Genomic DNA, 15,645 nt, shown 5'->3' with positions numbered 1-15,645 from the left:
CCAGCATTCGAAAAAGGAAAGTCCAGATCCCAGAGATTCCCATTTGTGACTGAATCTAATAGTCTGAAACTCAAGAGGGATACACGGAAAATCTTGGGCTCGGTTGGGCTCAGGAACAGCAAACAAGGACAGTGTCGTGCCCAGAAAAGGTCTCGGGATTTGGGTGGACCGCACACTCGCCTTTAGAGCCTTCTCCTGGCCTCTCTGCTTGGCACCTTCCAGGCCCCTCGAGGACTCATGGGCAACTGCCCTTGACCATGCTGCAAATGAGTGTTAGCGGCTGCGCTCGAGCCCACACCTTCCCAACTTTAGGCCTGGCTCCAGTGACCACAGCTCTCATCATTTGGGTGACCCGGTTCTAAAAGGAAGACACTGGTCTCACCTCACAATTTTGAAGCCGCACTGCTTCAGATGACCAGCTCTCAAAACTCAATAGGAGACAAGGTGACACTCCGTGCAAGACAGTTTGCAGACTCCAATCTTTCCCTTCTTTGAAAACTGGGACGTTTGTCCTGCACAGTCTTTCCAAGCTAACCGACAGCGACTCGGGAAATAGGGTGGCTCTTTCTTTCCTTAGCAAAGATTGGTCCAGCCGGACCCAGCACTCAGATCTGATCCAGGACGGTTGAGTGGGCTCCCTTTACTATCTATCTGGAGCCGTCCAGGCCAGAGGTCACCCTCTGTCAGATGAATGGAGACAAAATGAGAAGCAAGCAGGTCGGCCATCTCTGGTCAGCTGTGATCGTCCCACTCACCCTACCTGCAGACCTGCCCCTTCTTTGTCCTTCTTTCCTCAGCCTCCCTTGTCAGAGCTTCAGCGCCCCGACACCGCTTTGATAGGACCCTGCCATCCCCTGGATGCCTCATGGGGAGTCAGCGGTGTGGGAGGGCAGCGAGAAAGTCCATCCAGTCTGAGTAGAACCTTCGCACACTGTCCACGCAGCTTCTAGGGCTTAGGCCTCTTCCATATTCGAGAAGTTCTGCCTCGGTGGTTTGTTATACCTGAGAGATGCTTTAGGCAGTAGGAGCCCCCGACTGGTTTTAGGCCCAGCCTTGTTTAAGATTGGTTCTTCCGGGAGAGAGATTGAAGCCCCCGTAGGGCCAGGCGCTTCGGGGAACCATTGGGCTTCTTTCTCGTGGGCAGGACCTCGTGCTGGGGGAGGTGAAGACCGCCAGGATACCCCCTTATAGCTGAGGGGCTCGTGGCGTTCCCCGGGTCGGGCCAGTTGATTGCTCATCCGTGTTTTTCCTTCCTCAGCCACACGTTTTAACCTTGAAACTGAATGGAAGAACAACTACCCCCGTTTGCGAGAACTCGACCGGGTAAGAGACCTCTTTCATGCTTTGTGTTGGTCTTTCCGTCATTCGTAACAAGATCCCAAATCGCAGTAACTGATAGCAGAGAAGATCTCCTCACAACTAGGTAGCATCTACCACCAGAAGGAACATTTCAGATGTCCGCTTACCTCCCAGCAGCCCCCCAAAAAGAACGAAGAGAGCCAGAATTCTAGAGTAGCGGCCTTGTCTACACCGAGTCCGAAAGGCTTGTCCTGCCCAGCTACTGCTGGCCTTGCCCAGATGGGATCGGGCATTGTAAGCTAGACGTGGGCAGCACGTCTAGGCCAGGAAGACAGCCTGCCAAGGCTCGTGCCATTGAGCCTCAGGACACTGGGGTACTGGCAAAGGTCTCCCTCCCAGGGCACGGATTTCTCTGATGCAGATGACAGAGGCCCGTCCTCTAAGCAGGACTTGGCTCCTCCATCTTCTGGGATGGCAGTGTCTATTCAAAGCAGGCTCAGAGAGGGGAGAGGCAGGGCCGGGGGGGCATGCCTCTTTGGGAGGTACTGAGCAGTGGTCCCCGGCCCTACTCGCATCTCCGGGCATTCTGTGCCCCAGCCCCAGCAGGGTCTCTTGCAGTCCTGGGTGATTCCCTCTTCCCTCAAGGGCCCTCCCCACCCACTGGAGACTTTTCCTCTCATGGGTACAAGGGAATCTCTGCATTATTCCAGTGGTCTTGCACGGGCTGCATGGTTGGCCCATCCCATTTTACAGGCATCTGTTTCTTAGACCTGATTGGCCCGCAAGTCACTGTGGGCACCTCCAGCAAAGGTAAATGGGTTTATTTTAAAAGCTCACTCACTTGTTTCTTTCCTGCCTAGAATGAACTCTTTGAGAAAGCCAAGAATGAAATACTAGATGAAGTTATCAGTTTGAGCCAGGTGACCCCAAAGCACTGGTGAGTCCTGACTTGCTTCCAGACCTCTTCCTCTGGGGAGATCTTTAACATGGTTCTTTCTTTGTGGCATAGATGCAGAAGTCCCTGAAAAAGTGTGTATTGCCTATTGGCTATCTCCACCTAGAAGCGTCGGCTGTTCCAAACATCTGAAACAAAACTCTTCCCCCTGAAACGCTTGTGTGCCTTTTCCTAACCTTCCTGATTTCTTTCTGGGACACCTGTGTCTTTCCAGTGGCCTGAGGCTACAGCCTTGAGTCCTCTTCAATTCTGCCCTTTCATTCCGCCCTTCGGGCTACCCATTTCCCAGATTTCCTCAGATCTGACTTCCCCATATCCCTCCTAGAATCCATCTCGTTCTTCCATTCAGACAGCCCTCAGCCCCTCTTGCCCTGGCCTCCTGACGAGTCTCCATTCTTGAGTCTCTCCCCTCTCTAATCCTCCATCCTCCTGCCAGCTGATCTCTTTGGGGGAGCTCCTGTGGTTCCCATGATGACTCGAGATCAGATACAAACCTCTTCTGTAAAGCCCTCAGCATGGTGCCTGGCACCCTTCATGATGAGGAGGAGCCTGCCTGTCTTTCTCGGGTGCTTTCATTTTTCTCCTCCTTCTCTTGGATTAACTGGCCTCATTGCCTCCCAGCTTCTCCCCTGGTACCCTCCTCGCCTCGGCTGTGGGAAACCAGCTGCCTTTGAGGCCCTGCTCTGGGACCAGCCACTGTCCCCTGAGTAGGAGTGCACCTTCTGCCTTTTAAATGGCATGTTTTGTTGGTACCTTTGGTTGCGATGCAGGCCCACATGGCCCCACCAAAAGCCAAGAGCTAGGCTTTCCCTTCTCCCCAGCAAAGGGACGCACAGGGCCTCCCTAGACACCTCGATGACCTCCCACGAAGCCTCCACCCCTTCTGCCAGGGAAGGAAGCGTGTATGTGCATCAAATGAAGGGTGTTTTTTAAAGGCTAGAGTGGAGGATACTTTTGAACGGAAATTGATTTTTTTGCATAAAATTAAGTTTCATCTCTTGGGGTTTATGTGAAAAGTAGAATCCATTGTCTATGCCTGGACGTAGCTTCCTTACAACAGTGGATATGGGGAAATTAAAAAAGCAGCTCTGCCAATAGCCATTTGTGCCAGATGAGGGTGGAATGGTGGAATCTGGAGTATCAGGAGGAAGCCTGACCATCCCAGATCCCCTAGAAGATCTAGCAAGGCCTCAAAACCTTTAGAAACAGGGAAACATGGGCTCCTTCTGGGGGAGCCTAGTCCACTTTGGGGCAGTGTGTCTTCCTTTTGAGCCTCTCTGACATGTAGGATCCTGGATCTAGGAGCCATCCAGGGCCAGTGGGTATTCCAATGGACCATTCTCTTCCATCACTCTCCCCCGAGACTACCAGGAGAACCCAACAAAACATGTGCTATATGATTGCCAGATCACTCTGGGGAAGAGATCTTGGGCTTCCGGTCTGATCCCAGAGGGCCTGGGGAGCCATTGCACATCTGTGTCCCACGGAGCCCTTACCTTCATTGAAAGCCCTCTTGGGATGGACACATGCAAGTGGTCTCTTGGTGGCCTTTGGGAGGTGGGAGCAGTCATACTTTCTAGGATTTCTATTCTTTTCATCTCTTCTCCCTAAGCCACTGGAGGTTGACACTATCACAATCACATTCCCATTTTCTTGGGTTTCTTCCGGGGATATTTGCCCTGGTTGTCTCCCTAAGTGCCATCATCCATTTACACTTACGCCTCTTAAATCTCACCTTATCAGGGTCGTCTCCCCCCAGGGTTCAGAAATCAAGTTCAGAAGTCCAAGATGGGAAAGCCTGACTAGTTGGCAATCCATCAGGGAAAGGCCCGAAGAATAGAGGGTTAGTGGCCTGGGAGCTTGCTGAGTCAGTCAGGATGTGGCATGGCAAAGTTCATACCCTTCTAGGTCATGTGAAGAGGTGCCAGCTCTGTGCCAGTCACCCTCCTAAGGCTTGGGAATATAAAGAAAGGGACACCCACAGTCCCGCCCTCAAAAAGCTCACAGTCTAAGGAGGATCTCGTTGGTAGAAGGCACTGCCACAATTTCCATCTCTCATGATCCAGGTGACACAGTGCTAGAGCTCTGGTCCTGGAGTCAGGAAGACAATTCTAAGATACTTGCTACTTATGTGACCGGACCTATCTCCCAGGATTGTTGTCGTTGGGATTGTTTGCTTTGATGTTTTCAGATTTGATTTTTGAGATGTCCCGTCTCCTTTGTTCTTTCCCTTGTGGAATTTTAGGCCCTTTCTCTGAGCCCTTTGAGCTTGTAGAAACTCCCCTTGTTCTTGATTTAGCTTCTACTGAGAGTTTTGGCCAAAAGACTTCATTTTCTGTGAATCCTTGGGGGGAAAACCTACTTTCCCAAAGTTGTGGGTGTAGGTTGGAGTAGGCCCTGCCAGACCTTTTCTTTCCCAAACTCGAGGCCGGAATCTGGCTCAGAGAGAATATGGAGAATGAAGAGCAGATGAAGAATCCCACATAAAACTTGGAGATCCCCCCAGTTATCATGCCCTCATGGTCACCAGCAGCGTCTATTTCTAGCCCCACACAAGAGTGCCGGTCTGTCAGCCGGGCTGGGGACCCATCATTCCCTTCTTGCACCGGACCCTCCAGCCACCTGACCAGCTGAACATCCCATCCCGTGCCTGTGAGCACGCTGGAGCCCTCTGTCTCTGCTTCAGCACCTTCTCTTAGATCCCATCTTTCTTCCAGGCCAAGCCTGTATTGGACAGAGCTTGGCACCAGGCCTGGCATATAGTAGGTGCTGGGGGAAAGCTAGCAATGATGGTGGTGATGAGGACACGTCCCCACCAATATGGAGGAACCATTTCCCGGTCCCCTCCCGCTGCTCCTGTTCTTGGGTAGTTTTTAACGAGATTGTAAGCTTCTTGGGGGCAGGAGCTTTCTGACTAGCCCTGCATCTTTCCCACTTTGTTTGGATTTAATCCGTCATTAAAGAGCCTGCTGTCCTCTGGCAGGGTGGACCAGGCTGGGGAGGGGAGGCAGCCTTGAGTCCGTAAATCCTGTTGGCAAACCAGTATCCTTCTAGATGAGTCACGGAGCTGCAGCTTTCTGATCTGATCGGTCCATCAGCAAGGCGCTCTCTAGTGAGCCGTCCTTGGGCCATGCTTCTGGGCCCTAGGGACCCAGGTCTCTGGGACAGGCCGGGCAGGCCCGAGGGTGACCCTGGAGGCCCTCCAGGCTTAGACCTCTCTGAGCAATGCCACGAAGGGGGCAGTGCGGCCACAATCGCCCTAATGCTCTTTCCTGTTTCAGGGAAGAGATTCTCCAGCAGATGTTGTGGGAAAGAGTGTCAACGCACGTGATTGAGAACATCTACCTTCCTGCTGCCCAGACCATGAACTCGGGGACTTTCAACACAACGGTGGACATTAAGCTCAAGCAGTGGACAGACAAGCAGCTGCCCACTAAAGCAGTTGAGGTTAGGCGGTTGTCCTGGTGGGTCGAGTGTGACCTGGCAGCTGGGCCTCCCTCCCAGACTCCCCTTTGTCCTCTGGGCCCCCACCTCTGCGCCGGGGTCAGGACTCACACCATCCAGATGGCTTGGCCTAGAGGACTGCCCCTTGCCCCCAATTCAGTCGCTATTGGCCTGAGGAAATGGTTTCTCCTTCTCAAGCCCTTAGTTTTCCTATGAAATCTGAATGCAAGAAGTGTTTCGGTGCCCCTCGTGAGTAAAATAAAGGAAAGCCCTTCATTGTGCTGATGAAGTCAGTGTCAAAAGGTTGGTTTATACCCACATGATTGGGCACAAGCCAAAAAGGTCGGATGGAGGACCAGTGAGGCATCGGGAAGCCCTGCCTCTTGCAGCAGCCAGGCCTTGATCTTGTGGGGGGTCAGAGCCAGCTCAGCTTCAGGCTCTGTCCAATGGGCTCATTGTCTGAAAGCAGCAGCGGTGGCCTCGCTTTTAAAATGGGCTCCTCCCATTGGAATGCCCTGTAGGCACTCACCTTCCTCGGCCCAGGAAGGAGCTGCTCCCCCGCCACCATCCTCTGGGGCCTTTCTTTGGCTTATCCAGGGTGCTCATTCCCCCAGGACCCTTTTCTCTGCCCCTTGCTAGATCCCATTTCCTGCAAGAGGCAGTAAGAAAAGTGTTGAGTTGGATGTTCCACGGGCCTGAATGGTTCTCATTCCTTTGCTGTTCCCTTGTCTGAGGTTAGTCCTTGTCGATCCATTCACATCCAAGTCTGCCCTTCCGCTTCCTGTAACAGAGCCTCCAGGGGAACAACCCAGGCAGGAAGGATTTGTCCTCTTTGGTACTCAGAGGCCCGGAACAGATTTTTTAAGTGTCCAAATTACAGATCAAGTTTTTATTATTTAAAATTCTCAGATTTTTTTTTTGGATGGGGACTTGGGCTTGTTTTGTTGTGGCGTTTTTACAAGTTTTTATCCTGGATGTTTCCCTTTATAAGCACCTCCTGGTAGATGTTTCGGGTGCCAATGATGACAGTTCTGTGGGTTATGTAGTAAAGAGAAGGCTTGAGTCTGTGTCTGTCCAGTCTCCGGCACGTTCTCTCTTCTCCATCACCATAGGTTGCTTGGGAGACCCTGCAGGAGGAGTTTTCTCGTTTCATGACAGAGCCAAAAGGAAAGGAACATGATGACATATTTGACAAACTCAAACAAGCCGTTAAAGAAGAAAGCATTAAGCGGCACAAGTGGAACGACTTTGCTGAAGATAGCTTGGTAGGTCAGGGCTGCTCGGAATGGGGGGAAGTGGGGGTCCTCCAGAAAGCAGCTGAGCTAGACCAAGTGTGCGGCCTTCTGCCCCTGTGGAGTGGAGGCTTTGTCCTCACCATCCTTCTCAGCCTTGGCTCCAGCCCATCCACTGCCCCTCTGGAATGACCAGAATCCTGTGAGCTTTTGCTAGGAGAGAAAAAGTACGGGAAAGACAGAGAGGTTGGTGAGCAGGTTCTGGTAATAGGGCTTATATTTAATTTTCACTCCAATTTTCCACTTCCTTTTCATATTTACTAAATTTATACTTAGATTCCGAGAGGCAGCTCCATGTAGTGGATTGAGAACCAATCTCTGCAGGTCATCAAGATTCCTTTTACATCCAATCTCTCAGACCCGTGGTCATGTGGCTCTGGGAAGTCCCTTAGACTGATCCTTCTATAATGTGGGTTCAGGGCTATCCTGTGTTCTTGTTGGACATTCTCCTTAAATCTTAGTGTCCAGAACTGAACCCTAACATATGTCCCTTTTTCTGGAAGCCCCCCCCAAATGCTGTCCAAGATAGTGCCACCATTCTTGGCTGCTGCCACCTCTCCCACTGCTGACTCTCAAGGAGCTTGCAGTCCACTAAGATCCTCAGACATTTTCAGAACAACCATCTTCCTTTGTTTGTGCCCAAGTATCAGATTTTACATGTAAAGTCCTTTGTGTGGGCCAAGCTCTCTCATGGGCTCTAGAGATCTGAGCACAAAGCATGGAGCAATCCCACTTAAAGCTGAATTATCAGATTCAGCCCAATTCTGAATTCTGATTCTGTCACTGTCCTTGGCTTTGTGTCTTCCTCACAGGCGATAAACATGGCTCCTTCCACCTCTGGAGATAGACTTGATCATTGAACCAGTCAATGTTCTAGAGTGTCCCCAGATTTCTTTGGGACGTGCCCATTTATGTGGGTCGTTCTTGCCTGCTCCCTGCCCCCTGTACCAGTTCATCAAGGTCTTCTCTCTTTCATCATGTCTCATCCCATAGTGTCCTGTTCCTTCTGTATGCCATAATTTGTGCAGTCAGTTCTCCCCGTGAGGTGGACCTCATTATGGCTCCTGTGGAACATGGACAGACAGCCCAGGTCTGTTTCTTAGTTTTTAGCATTGTTTTTAGCTGCTCTTCAGAAGAAAGGGACAAATTCACAGCTCCACCAACAATGTATAAGCTTGCCTACCTCTTTTCCCTCGACCCACCAGCACTTGGCTCTTGTCATCTTTCTTAGCCTCAAGAATAGGAAGTGGAATGGAAGCTCAAGATTGCTCTCATTTGTGTATCTAATTATTAGGTAGTATAGACAATGGATTTCTTACTTTGAAACTGCCTGTTCTCATCCCTGTCCCATTACCTGTAGGTGAGTGAGTGGTTCTTGGTCTTCTTCACTCAAAACCATTCCTTGTGGAGATCTTTCCCAGGGAAACTTACTGGAAAGATCTTGCCCTGCCGTTGCCTCTTTTTCCTTCTGAGTTTACTTGTGTCAGATTCATTTTTGACTCTGAATTTTCCACTTTCTCTTTTGGATCCTTATATCCATTGTCCATGAATTCATCCTCCAGCTATAGAGGTTAAAGGCAATTTCTTCCTGCCTCCTAGTTTGTTAGCGTCACCTCTTACGTCCATCTGGAGTGAGAGAACCAAGGGTGGTGGTGGGAACTGAGAGACCCACAAGGGACCAGCCCAGCTCCCTTTCTCTTCCATGGTGGTCTGGTTCCATAGTGGTGAACCTATGAAACACATGCCAAAGATGGCACTCAGGGCACTCTCTGGGCACACCCACCACCAGCGCCCACCAGAGTTATTTACTAGGAAGCCAGAGGGGCTCAGGCAAATCTTCTCCCTTCCCCCTCTCCACCACACCTCCACACCCCCTGTGCTTCCTCCGTCCCCTGAGAGGAGCACCCGGGCCACTCCTCTCCCTTTCTCCCACCCCTTTCTGGGGTAAAGTGGCAGCAGCAGCATGGGGGGGGGGGGGGGGGGCCAAGGGGGAAGCATGGCATACTGTGTCTAAAAGGCTTACCATCACTGGTGTGGTCTAATTTCTGTCTTGTGAGAAAACTTTGTTACATTGTTTTGAGCCCATCCCTGCTGACCAAGAAGCTGGACCGTGCCTCCCTGTGCTTAGAGACCTTTAACTGAGGTGATGCTGGCCTGAAACCCAGTGTGATCAGATGCTGGAGACCAGGAATGTTCCCAGTGATACCTCTCAAGCACTCAAGCAGCCCTTTTGTCTTTACCGGCAAAGTGGCCTCATACAGATCAGTCGGTTACTATTTCCTTGTCCCTTTGATGGAGTCCAGACTCCTGGGGGAGGATAACGCCTCTTTTTCAGATTTCAGAGAATTGTTTGTTTGCTCTCCCCCTCCTGACTCAGAAAGTCCCTAAGCTTTCCTCCAATGAGAAATCGGATTACCTAATGTATCCTAGTTGTTTTCTTTGAATCACCTTCTCTTATTTGATTCATTATTTTTGATATATAAAAATCTGCCTCCTCTCGTATGTGAGTTCTAGTGCCGAAACTCAGGGGCCTCGGAAGCTTGAACTTTGGCTTCCTGAGTCATTTCATCTTTCTCCCACCACGTCTCGATGTGCGATGTGCCTCGTTGGTCTAGACTTGCTCTAGCCAAACCACTCTCCTGTTTTGTTCATGATTCAGCCATGCTGGTTCTTAGTAATCGCTGCTTCCCTCCCCAGATGTTTGCCAGCCCCTTCTGTCAGGATCCTTCCGAGAACGTCCTTAGATTTAAGGCCAAGCCCCTGCCCCAGTTTGTGCATGCTCTTCTCTTCCCTTTGCTCCTCTCTCTTTCGGAAGCCCATTTTTGGTTTCCCAAGATCTCTCTTAGCCCCGTGCCCAGAGCTCTGCAGTCACATTGCTGGGCCTCTCTGGGACTGCTTGGGGCTCCCTGCAAAGGACCATTTCCTTAGAGACAAGGCAAAAACGGAATAACAGTCCAGCAGCCTGGCCTTCTCCGGTGTCCGTGACTGCTGACCCACCAACTGCTGGCCCCCTCCCTTCCTGGAACCTCTTCTTTCTTCCCTCCCTTCTGGTTGGCCTCTGCTCCTTTGGAACTCATCCGAATGTTCTCTTTCCGATTGCCATGCTTGGATCGAATCAGGATTTTTCTATGGAGGAGAGCAAGTAGGGCAGCCAAACATGGCCTTGCCACTCATTAATTTTTCGGCAATCTTCTTTTCTGCCACTTTTTTAAAACTAGAGCCATTCAAAATTAGTTTGAAAAGACTCTTTTCCTTGCTGGTCTTCTGACGAAGAAGCAAAAACGTGGTTGGTGAAGACATGGCATGCGTGCCCTGGCCTGCCGACGGGGGCTGCTCCGTCCCCCTCTCCACTGTGCCTGGGGACGTGTTCCCATGCCCTGTTCCTCTGCCTAGCCGCGCAAGGCAAGCACTTCCTCCCTCCGCTGCTGGGGTAATGCAGGGGGCTCAGGCAGCTTGAAGGTGCCTCTAAACGCTGGTACAGGGTCATGCCCCGAGCCCTTCCAGAGCGCCTGGAACCAGAGGCAGGAGGGTCCTGGCTAGCTGGCAGTGCGTGGGAGCACCAAAGTCTTCTTTCTCCAAAATGCTTTAGAAGTGGAGCCAATGGGTAGGGCTCGCCTGCTTTCCTCTGTAATTTGGACTGCAGATTTGGGGGAGTCCAGTGGGTTCTGCTCCCTTGCCTTTGATGAGGCAGATGGGCCACATGTTCGTTCCCTCCTTCTCCTTTCAGAGAGTCATCCAGCACAATGCCCTGGAGGACCGCTCCATCACAGACAAGCAGCAGTGGGACGCAGCCATCTACTTTATGGAGGAAGCCCTCCGGGGGCGGCTCAAGGACAGTGAGTAGGCTTGGCTACTCCCACCCCAGTGCCCTGACCACATGTGGTGACCCGTGGAGGGCTGCTCCGTTTCTGACCGGTCTCGCAAAGTCCCCATCAGTGAGTGTTTGTCCAGTGCCTATTTGCCAGGCCCTGTGCTAAGGCCAGTGCTTGGCAAAGGCAGAACCAGGGCCCCTGCCTTGGGGAGCTTCCATCTCATGGAGGACACCAAAGCCCATCTGAGACCCATGGTCAGGGTAAATGGAGGGTCATCTCCAAGGGAAGGAGGATGAGTCTTGGGGGGTCAGGAGGGGAAGCAGGGAGGCAGAACATCCAAGCCTAGAGGTGCATCAAGTGGGAAAAGGCCAAGAAGTAGCCAGGATCAGGGTCAAAAGATGGGATAAGCCAAACAGAGGGTTTCCTGTTGGATCCTGGAGTTTAATAGGAGGTGACCTGTACTTTAGGAAGACCAGCTTGAAATCTAGTGACTAGAGTATTGGGCCTGGAATCAAGAAGAGGTGAGTTCAAATCCAGCCTCTGTACACAGTTACTAATTTTGTGACCCAACTGTGTTTGCTTTACTCCACTGGAGAAGGAAGGAGATAGCAAACCACTCCACTCTTCCCATGCACAGGAGGTCCACAGGTTCACAAGGGAAAAGGATCACCAGATAAAAGGTGAACCAGAGGGGGAGACTCTAGTCCTAATTAAGGAGATGACGGCCATCCCAGTTGGCCTCTGGGAGTGGAGGGGAGAGGAGGCATTGGAGAGCCATTGAGCCTATTGTCAGCACCTGGCAGCAGATTGCATATGGCGGGTGGCTGTGAGGAAGGAGGCGGCAATGGCACAGAGGCTGTGAGCTTGGTTGGATGGCGGGGTGTCCCCAGGCCCAGGGAGATTCGGAGGAAGGCAGGGTTTGAAGTAGAAGATAAAGAGTCCTCTGGGCTGGCTCCAGTCTGCTTGTCAGCGGACATCCAGTGGGAGATGTCCAGTGGCCACTCGGTGGGATGAGGCTGGAGATCAGGAGAGATGTTAGGACTGGCTAAGGAGGTCCTGGAATCATTGGCCTGGAGGTGATCATTGACTCCCCAGGAACTGATGAGATCGGCAGAGTGAGAAGAGGACTCGGGCCTGGAGGAAGAGCAGCCAGACAAGGGAGGAGAAGCAGGGAATGGGCGGTCAGTGGGGTCCCAAGGATGAGAAAAGGCTCTTCCGTCTGATAGCCCAGCAACCAGTAACTTTGATGAGGGGGGGTCTGTAGAATGATGAAGATGCCCAACTGGACAATCAGGAAGAGAGAGGAAAGAAAGTGGAGGCCCATGTGGTAGACTCCTTCTCAGGGAAGTCTGCCCAAAAGAGAGAGGATGCGGACCAGATAGATCAAGCGAGGCTTTGGGGGGTGTTTGTCACACCATGGGGTAGCCGGAAGACCGAGGAAGATGGACAGTGAATGACAGAGAGGGGCTGACGGGGAACAGTCTTCTGGAGAAGAGACTCGGCCTCGGCAAGGAGAAGGCCGCCTCTTGAACCCAGCTCAGGGACAGCAGCAGGGGGCTTCTCCTTGTTTTCTGGTGCCTCGAGATGAAATCCGAGAGCCACACGGTACCCAGCATCACCTGTTTGGAAAAGCCATCCTAGACGTCTTCATCCTGTAGTTCATGCCAAAGCCACAGGCCCATCGGGAGCAATTTGGCTGGTTGCAGGCTCTTATCCACATTTGTCTTCACCTTCGCTTCAGTTTAGCTGATGGGGAATCAGGAGCCGGGGAGACCAGGCGACACGTCCCTGGGCACCCTGGGAAAGGTTGGGAAGAGTAACTGACCTCTCTTTATTTGTTCTAGCGGAAACTGTCCTCGAGAACATGGTGGGTCCAGACTGGAAGAAGAGATGGGTGCACTGGATGGGGCGGACCCACGAACAGGTGAGGGCCGTGGTCCGCGGCTGACGTTTGGGGCCAGTGTAGGCCAGCATCCTTGGCCCGGCCGCCAAGCCGCCCTTCTTTCATCCTCCCACAGTGGGCTGGATCATCGTTTGCTCCAGTCCCTAAAGAGGACTCCCCATTTTAGCCTTCCAAAAGCCATATGTTCATTCAGTGAGGATCGCTAGAAGGACCTGATCCTGTGAAAAAGGAAACTCATTTTCCAGGGAAAAATGAGATTTCCACTAAAGCAATGGGGGCAGGAAATGAGGACTACGCTCATTCCCCATTTGGAGACTCAGCTCTCTTCACTGGCTCCCCCTCCTTGGGCTGGGCCGCCATTTTGAAATGAAGTGTGTTTGGGGGTGGGAGGCCAGTTAGAGCCTGAGGCACGGCTTGCCTCTTTGAACCCCAAGAAGGAGATAAGGGGCTGAGAGGGAGATTTCCCACTGATGTGGAGCAGCCTCAGCAAAGCCACTGGAATATCATTTCCCAATGGTGGCTCCCCTTGCCCTCCTCATCAGAGACCCCCTCCACCCACCCACCCCCAGCACTGCCTTGTGCCATCTGCGGTGCCCTCAGGGCCTGGCCTGGGCACCTCTTCTCAGATGTTTTGGGTGTGTCTGGAAGGGGAGTGAGAAAAGCACAGGCTCACACACTCCGAGGAAGCATTTGAGGCAGAGGATGGGGACAGAAACGTGGAGCTCATTTTCCCGACCCCACAGCAGGGCTCGCGGGTCTAGGCCGTAGCTCGAAGAAGCCAGAAAGGAGGCAGCGTGCTGCTTGGGCATCAGCACCCAGGGTGGCGGACTCCAGGAGGAACGGGCAGGGGGCAGTGAGCCAACTCAGTGGATAGAAAGCCAGGCCTGGGTTCAGATGTGGCCTCACACATATCCTAGCTGAGTGACCCTGGGTGAGTCACTTCATCCCCACTGCTCTTCTGCCTTGATTCCAAGATGGAAGAGAAGGTTAAAGAAATAAAGAAGGAATAGGAACAGGACCCCAGGCCCAGCCAGGCCGCCCTCTCTCTGTGGCTTGTTGAGCATTTCCCTTGGAGTCTGGTTCGGGGGGCTGAGCCTAGCCCGCAGGGGGTCCCTCAGCCATTTCGTCCCTGCGGCTGGGACCTTTTGTCTTCTGGGTAGCCGATGGGAATCAGGCCGGACTCACGCCTTGCTTCCCTTTTTTCCTCTGAAGTCTGTGCACAACGAAACCAAAAACGAATTGGAGAGGATGTTGAAGTGTAACGAGGAGCACCCCGCTTACCTGGCTAGCGACGAGATCACCACGGTCCGGAAGAACCTCGAGTCCCGCGGAGTCGAAGTGGACCCGTCCTTGGTAACGTCCCCGGCCAGGCCTCTTCCGGTTTCCGGCGTGCGCGTCGGGGTCAGCCCTGCGGGCAGCCACGAAGAGGGCGGCCTTGACCGACGGAGGGCAGAGGACGAGGCTCCCTTTCGGGAGAGCGGCGTGGTGCGGTCTGTCCTGGGCCCTGGACGGCCGGCCCTCGCCAGAAGCTCTGGTGGCCCAAAGCAGAGCTGCGGGCACTCCAGAGCCGAGGCCGGCGTCCAGGCTCTGCCCGCGTCCTTGTTAGAGTCCACCAGAGGGCAGAGCAGGCTCACCCCAGAAGTCGGGCCACAGCCCTCAGGAAAGCCGAGGGAGCCTGGGACACGAATGGTCATCCACCGGGCCGGAGAGCCGGGCGTTTCCCCTTCAGGGAGGGAGGGGGACCCTCGAAATCGCCTTCTGAAGCCTGCCCGCCCCCTTCCTCGGCACGTCTCCCTGCGGCCCCTCACACGTGTCGGCCGTGGGCCCGGCTCCTCACCTCCTGACGTGTGCCGGGATGTTCTTCCCAGGCCCAGAGCCTATCAGGGTCCGAGGAGCAGAGGCTCCAGGGTCTCCCCGGGGCACCTGCCTTCCGCCAGCCCCGCGTCTGGCCTTCAAGGCCTTCCCCGGCTGCCTCTGCTCGGCTTTTTCCCGGGATGCTCGGGCCCGCTCCCCATTCCTGCCCAGATGGGCGGCTGACCGCCCGCGCGCCTTTCCTTGGCAGATCAAGGACACGTGGCACCAGGTCTACCGAAGGCACTTCCTGAAGACGGCCCTGACGCACTGCAACCTCTGCCGGCGAGGCTTCTATTACTACCAGCGGCACTTTGTGGACTCGGAGGTGAGCCGAGCTGCCCCTTCTGCCCGTGCGCGGGGCTGCCGGGAGGGGCTCCCCCCCCCCTCCTGGCCGCTCACGCTCTGACTTTGGCCCTTCCAGCTGGAGTGCAATGACGTCGTCCTCTTCTGGCGCATCCAGCGCATGCTGGCCATCACGGCCAACACGTTGCGGCAACAGCTCACTAACACGGAAGGTGAGGCGGGGCTCGGGCCGGCCGCCCCCCCAAGGGGGGGCTCAGCAGACCCCAGAAAGGCCAGCCGCCTCTCACGTCCCCCCTTTGCTCCGGACAGTCCGGCGGCTCGAGAAGAACGTCAAAGAGGTTCTGGAAGACTTTGCTGAAGACGGCGACAAGAAGGTGAAGCTGCTCACGGGCAAGAGGGTCCAGCTGGCCGAAGACCTCAGTGAGTAGCCCCTGGGCCGCCTGGCCTGCTTCACCCCCGGGGGGCACCCAGTGTCCCCCTGCTGTCCAGTGGGGGGTCGCACTTAGGAAGGCCCTCGCGGGGGGCCCGCTGAAAGGATGGGGTGGCAGGAGGGCAGGAAAGCATCCCCAGGAACCCAGACAGGAATTTCAGGGGGCGGCTTGTGAACGCTGGGAGTCTCCCTCCCCGGAGAGCCAGAAAGAACCCATTTATCGGGCCCCGAGCGTCCTCTGGGAGGGAGGCCCGACTGCCCTGGTGCTCCGGGCCACAGACCCACGGTCCAGAGGGGCTTCAGAGAGGACTTCCGGGGTCACGGACTGCAGCGGTCAGTCAGTGGCCGGAGTG

General features: G+C 53.9%; 1 protein-coding gene across 6 annotated transcripts in view; it reads left to right on the top strand.

Moving 5' to 3' along the window:
- Positions 1-15,645, top strand: part of OPA1 (OPA1 mitochondrial dynamin like GTPase) — a 68,038-nt gene that overhangs the window by 43,014 nt on the left and 9,379 nt on the right. For all 6 annotated transcript variants that reach the window (XM_056807301.1, XM_056807299.1, XM_056807300.1 and 3 more), the window contains 10 exons: positions 1,259-1,323; positions 2,160-2,236; positions 5,536-5,701; positions 6,811-6,963; positions 10,718-10,826; positions 12,647-12,726; positions 13,918-14,058; positions 14,768-14,884; positions 14,981-15,074; positions 15,172-15,282. In XM_056807301.1, coding sequence (XP_056663279.1) covers positions 1,259-1,323; positions 2,160-2,236; positions 5,536-5,701; positions 6,811-6,963; positions 10,718-10,826; positions 12,647-12,726; positions 13,918-14,058; positions 14,768-14,884; positions 14,981-15,074; positions 15,172-15,282 — 1,113 coding nt within the window. The remainder of the gene's footprint in view (positions 1-1,258; positions 1,324-2,159; positions 2,237-5,535; positions 5,702-6,810; positions 6,964-10,717; positions 10,827-12,646; positions 12,727-13,917; positions 14,059-14,767; positions 14,885-14,980; positions 15,075-15,171; positions 15,283-15,645) is intronic.

This window comes from Monodelphis domestica, chromosome 8, assembly GCF_027887165.1.
Source record: "Monodelphis domestica isolate mMonDom1 chromosome 8, mMonDom1.pri, whole genome shotgun sequence".
NCBI classification, from domain to species: domain Eukaryota; kingdom Metazoa; phylum Chordata; class Mammalia; order Didelphimorphia; family Didelphidae; genus Monodelphis; species Monodelphis domestica.
This window is presented reverse-complemented; position numbering and strand designations above follow the sequence as displayed.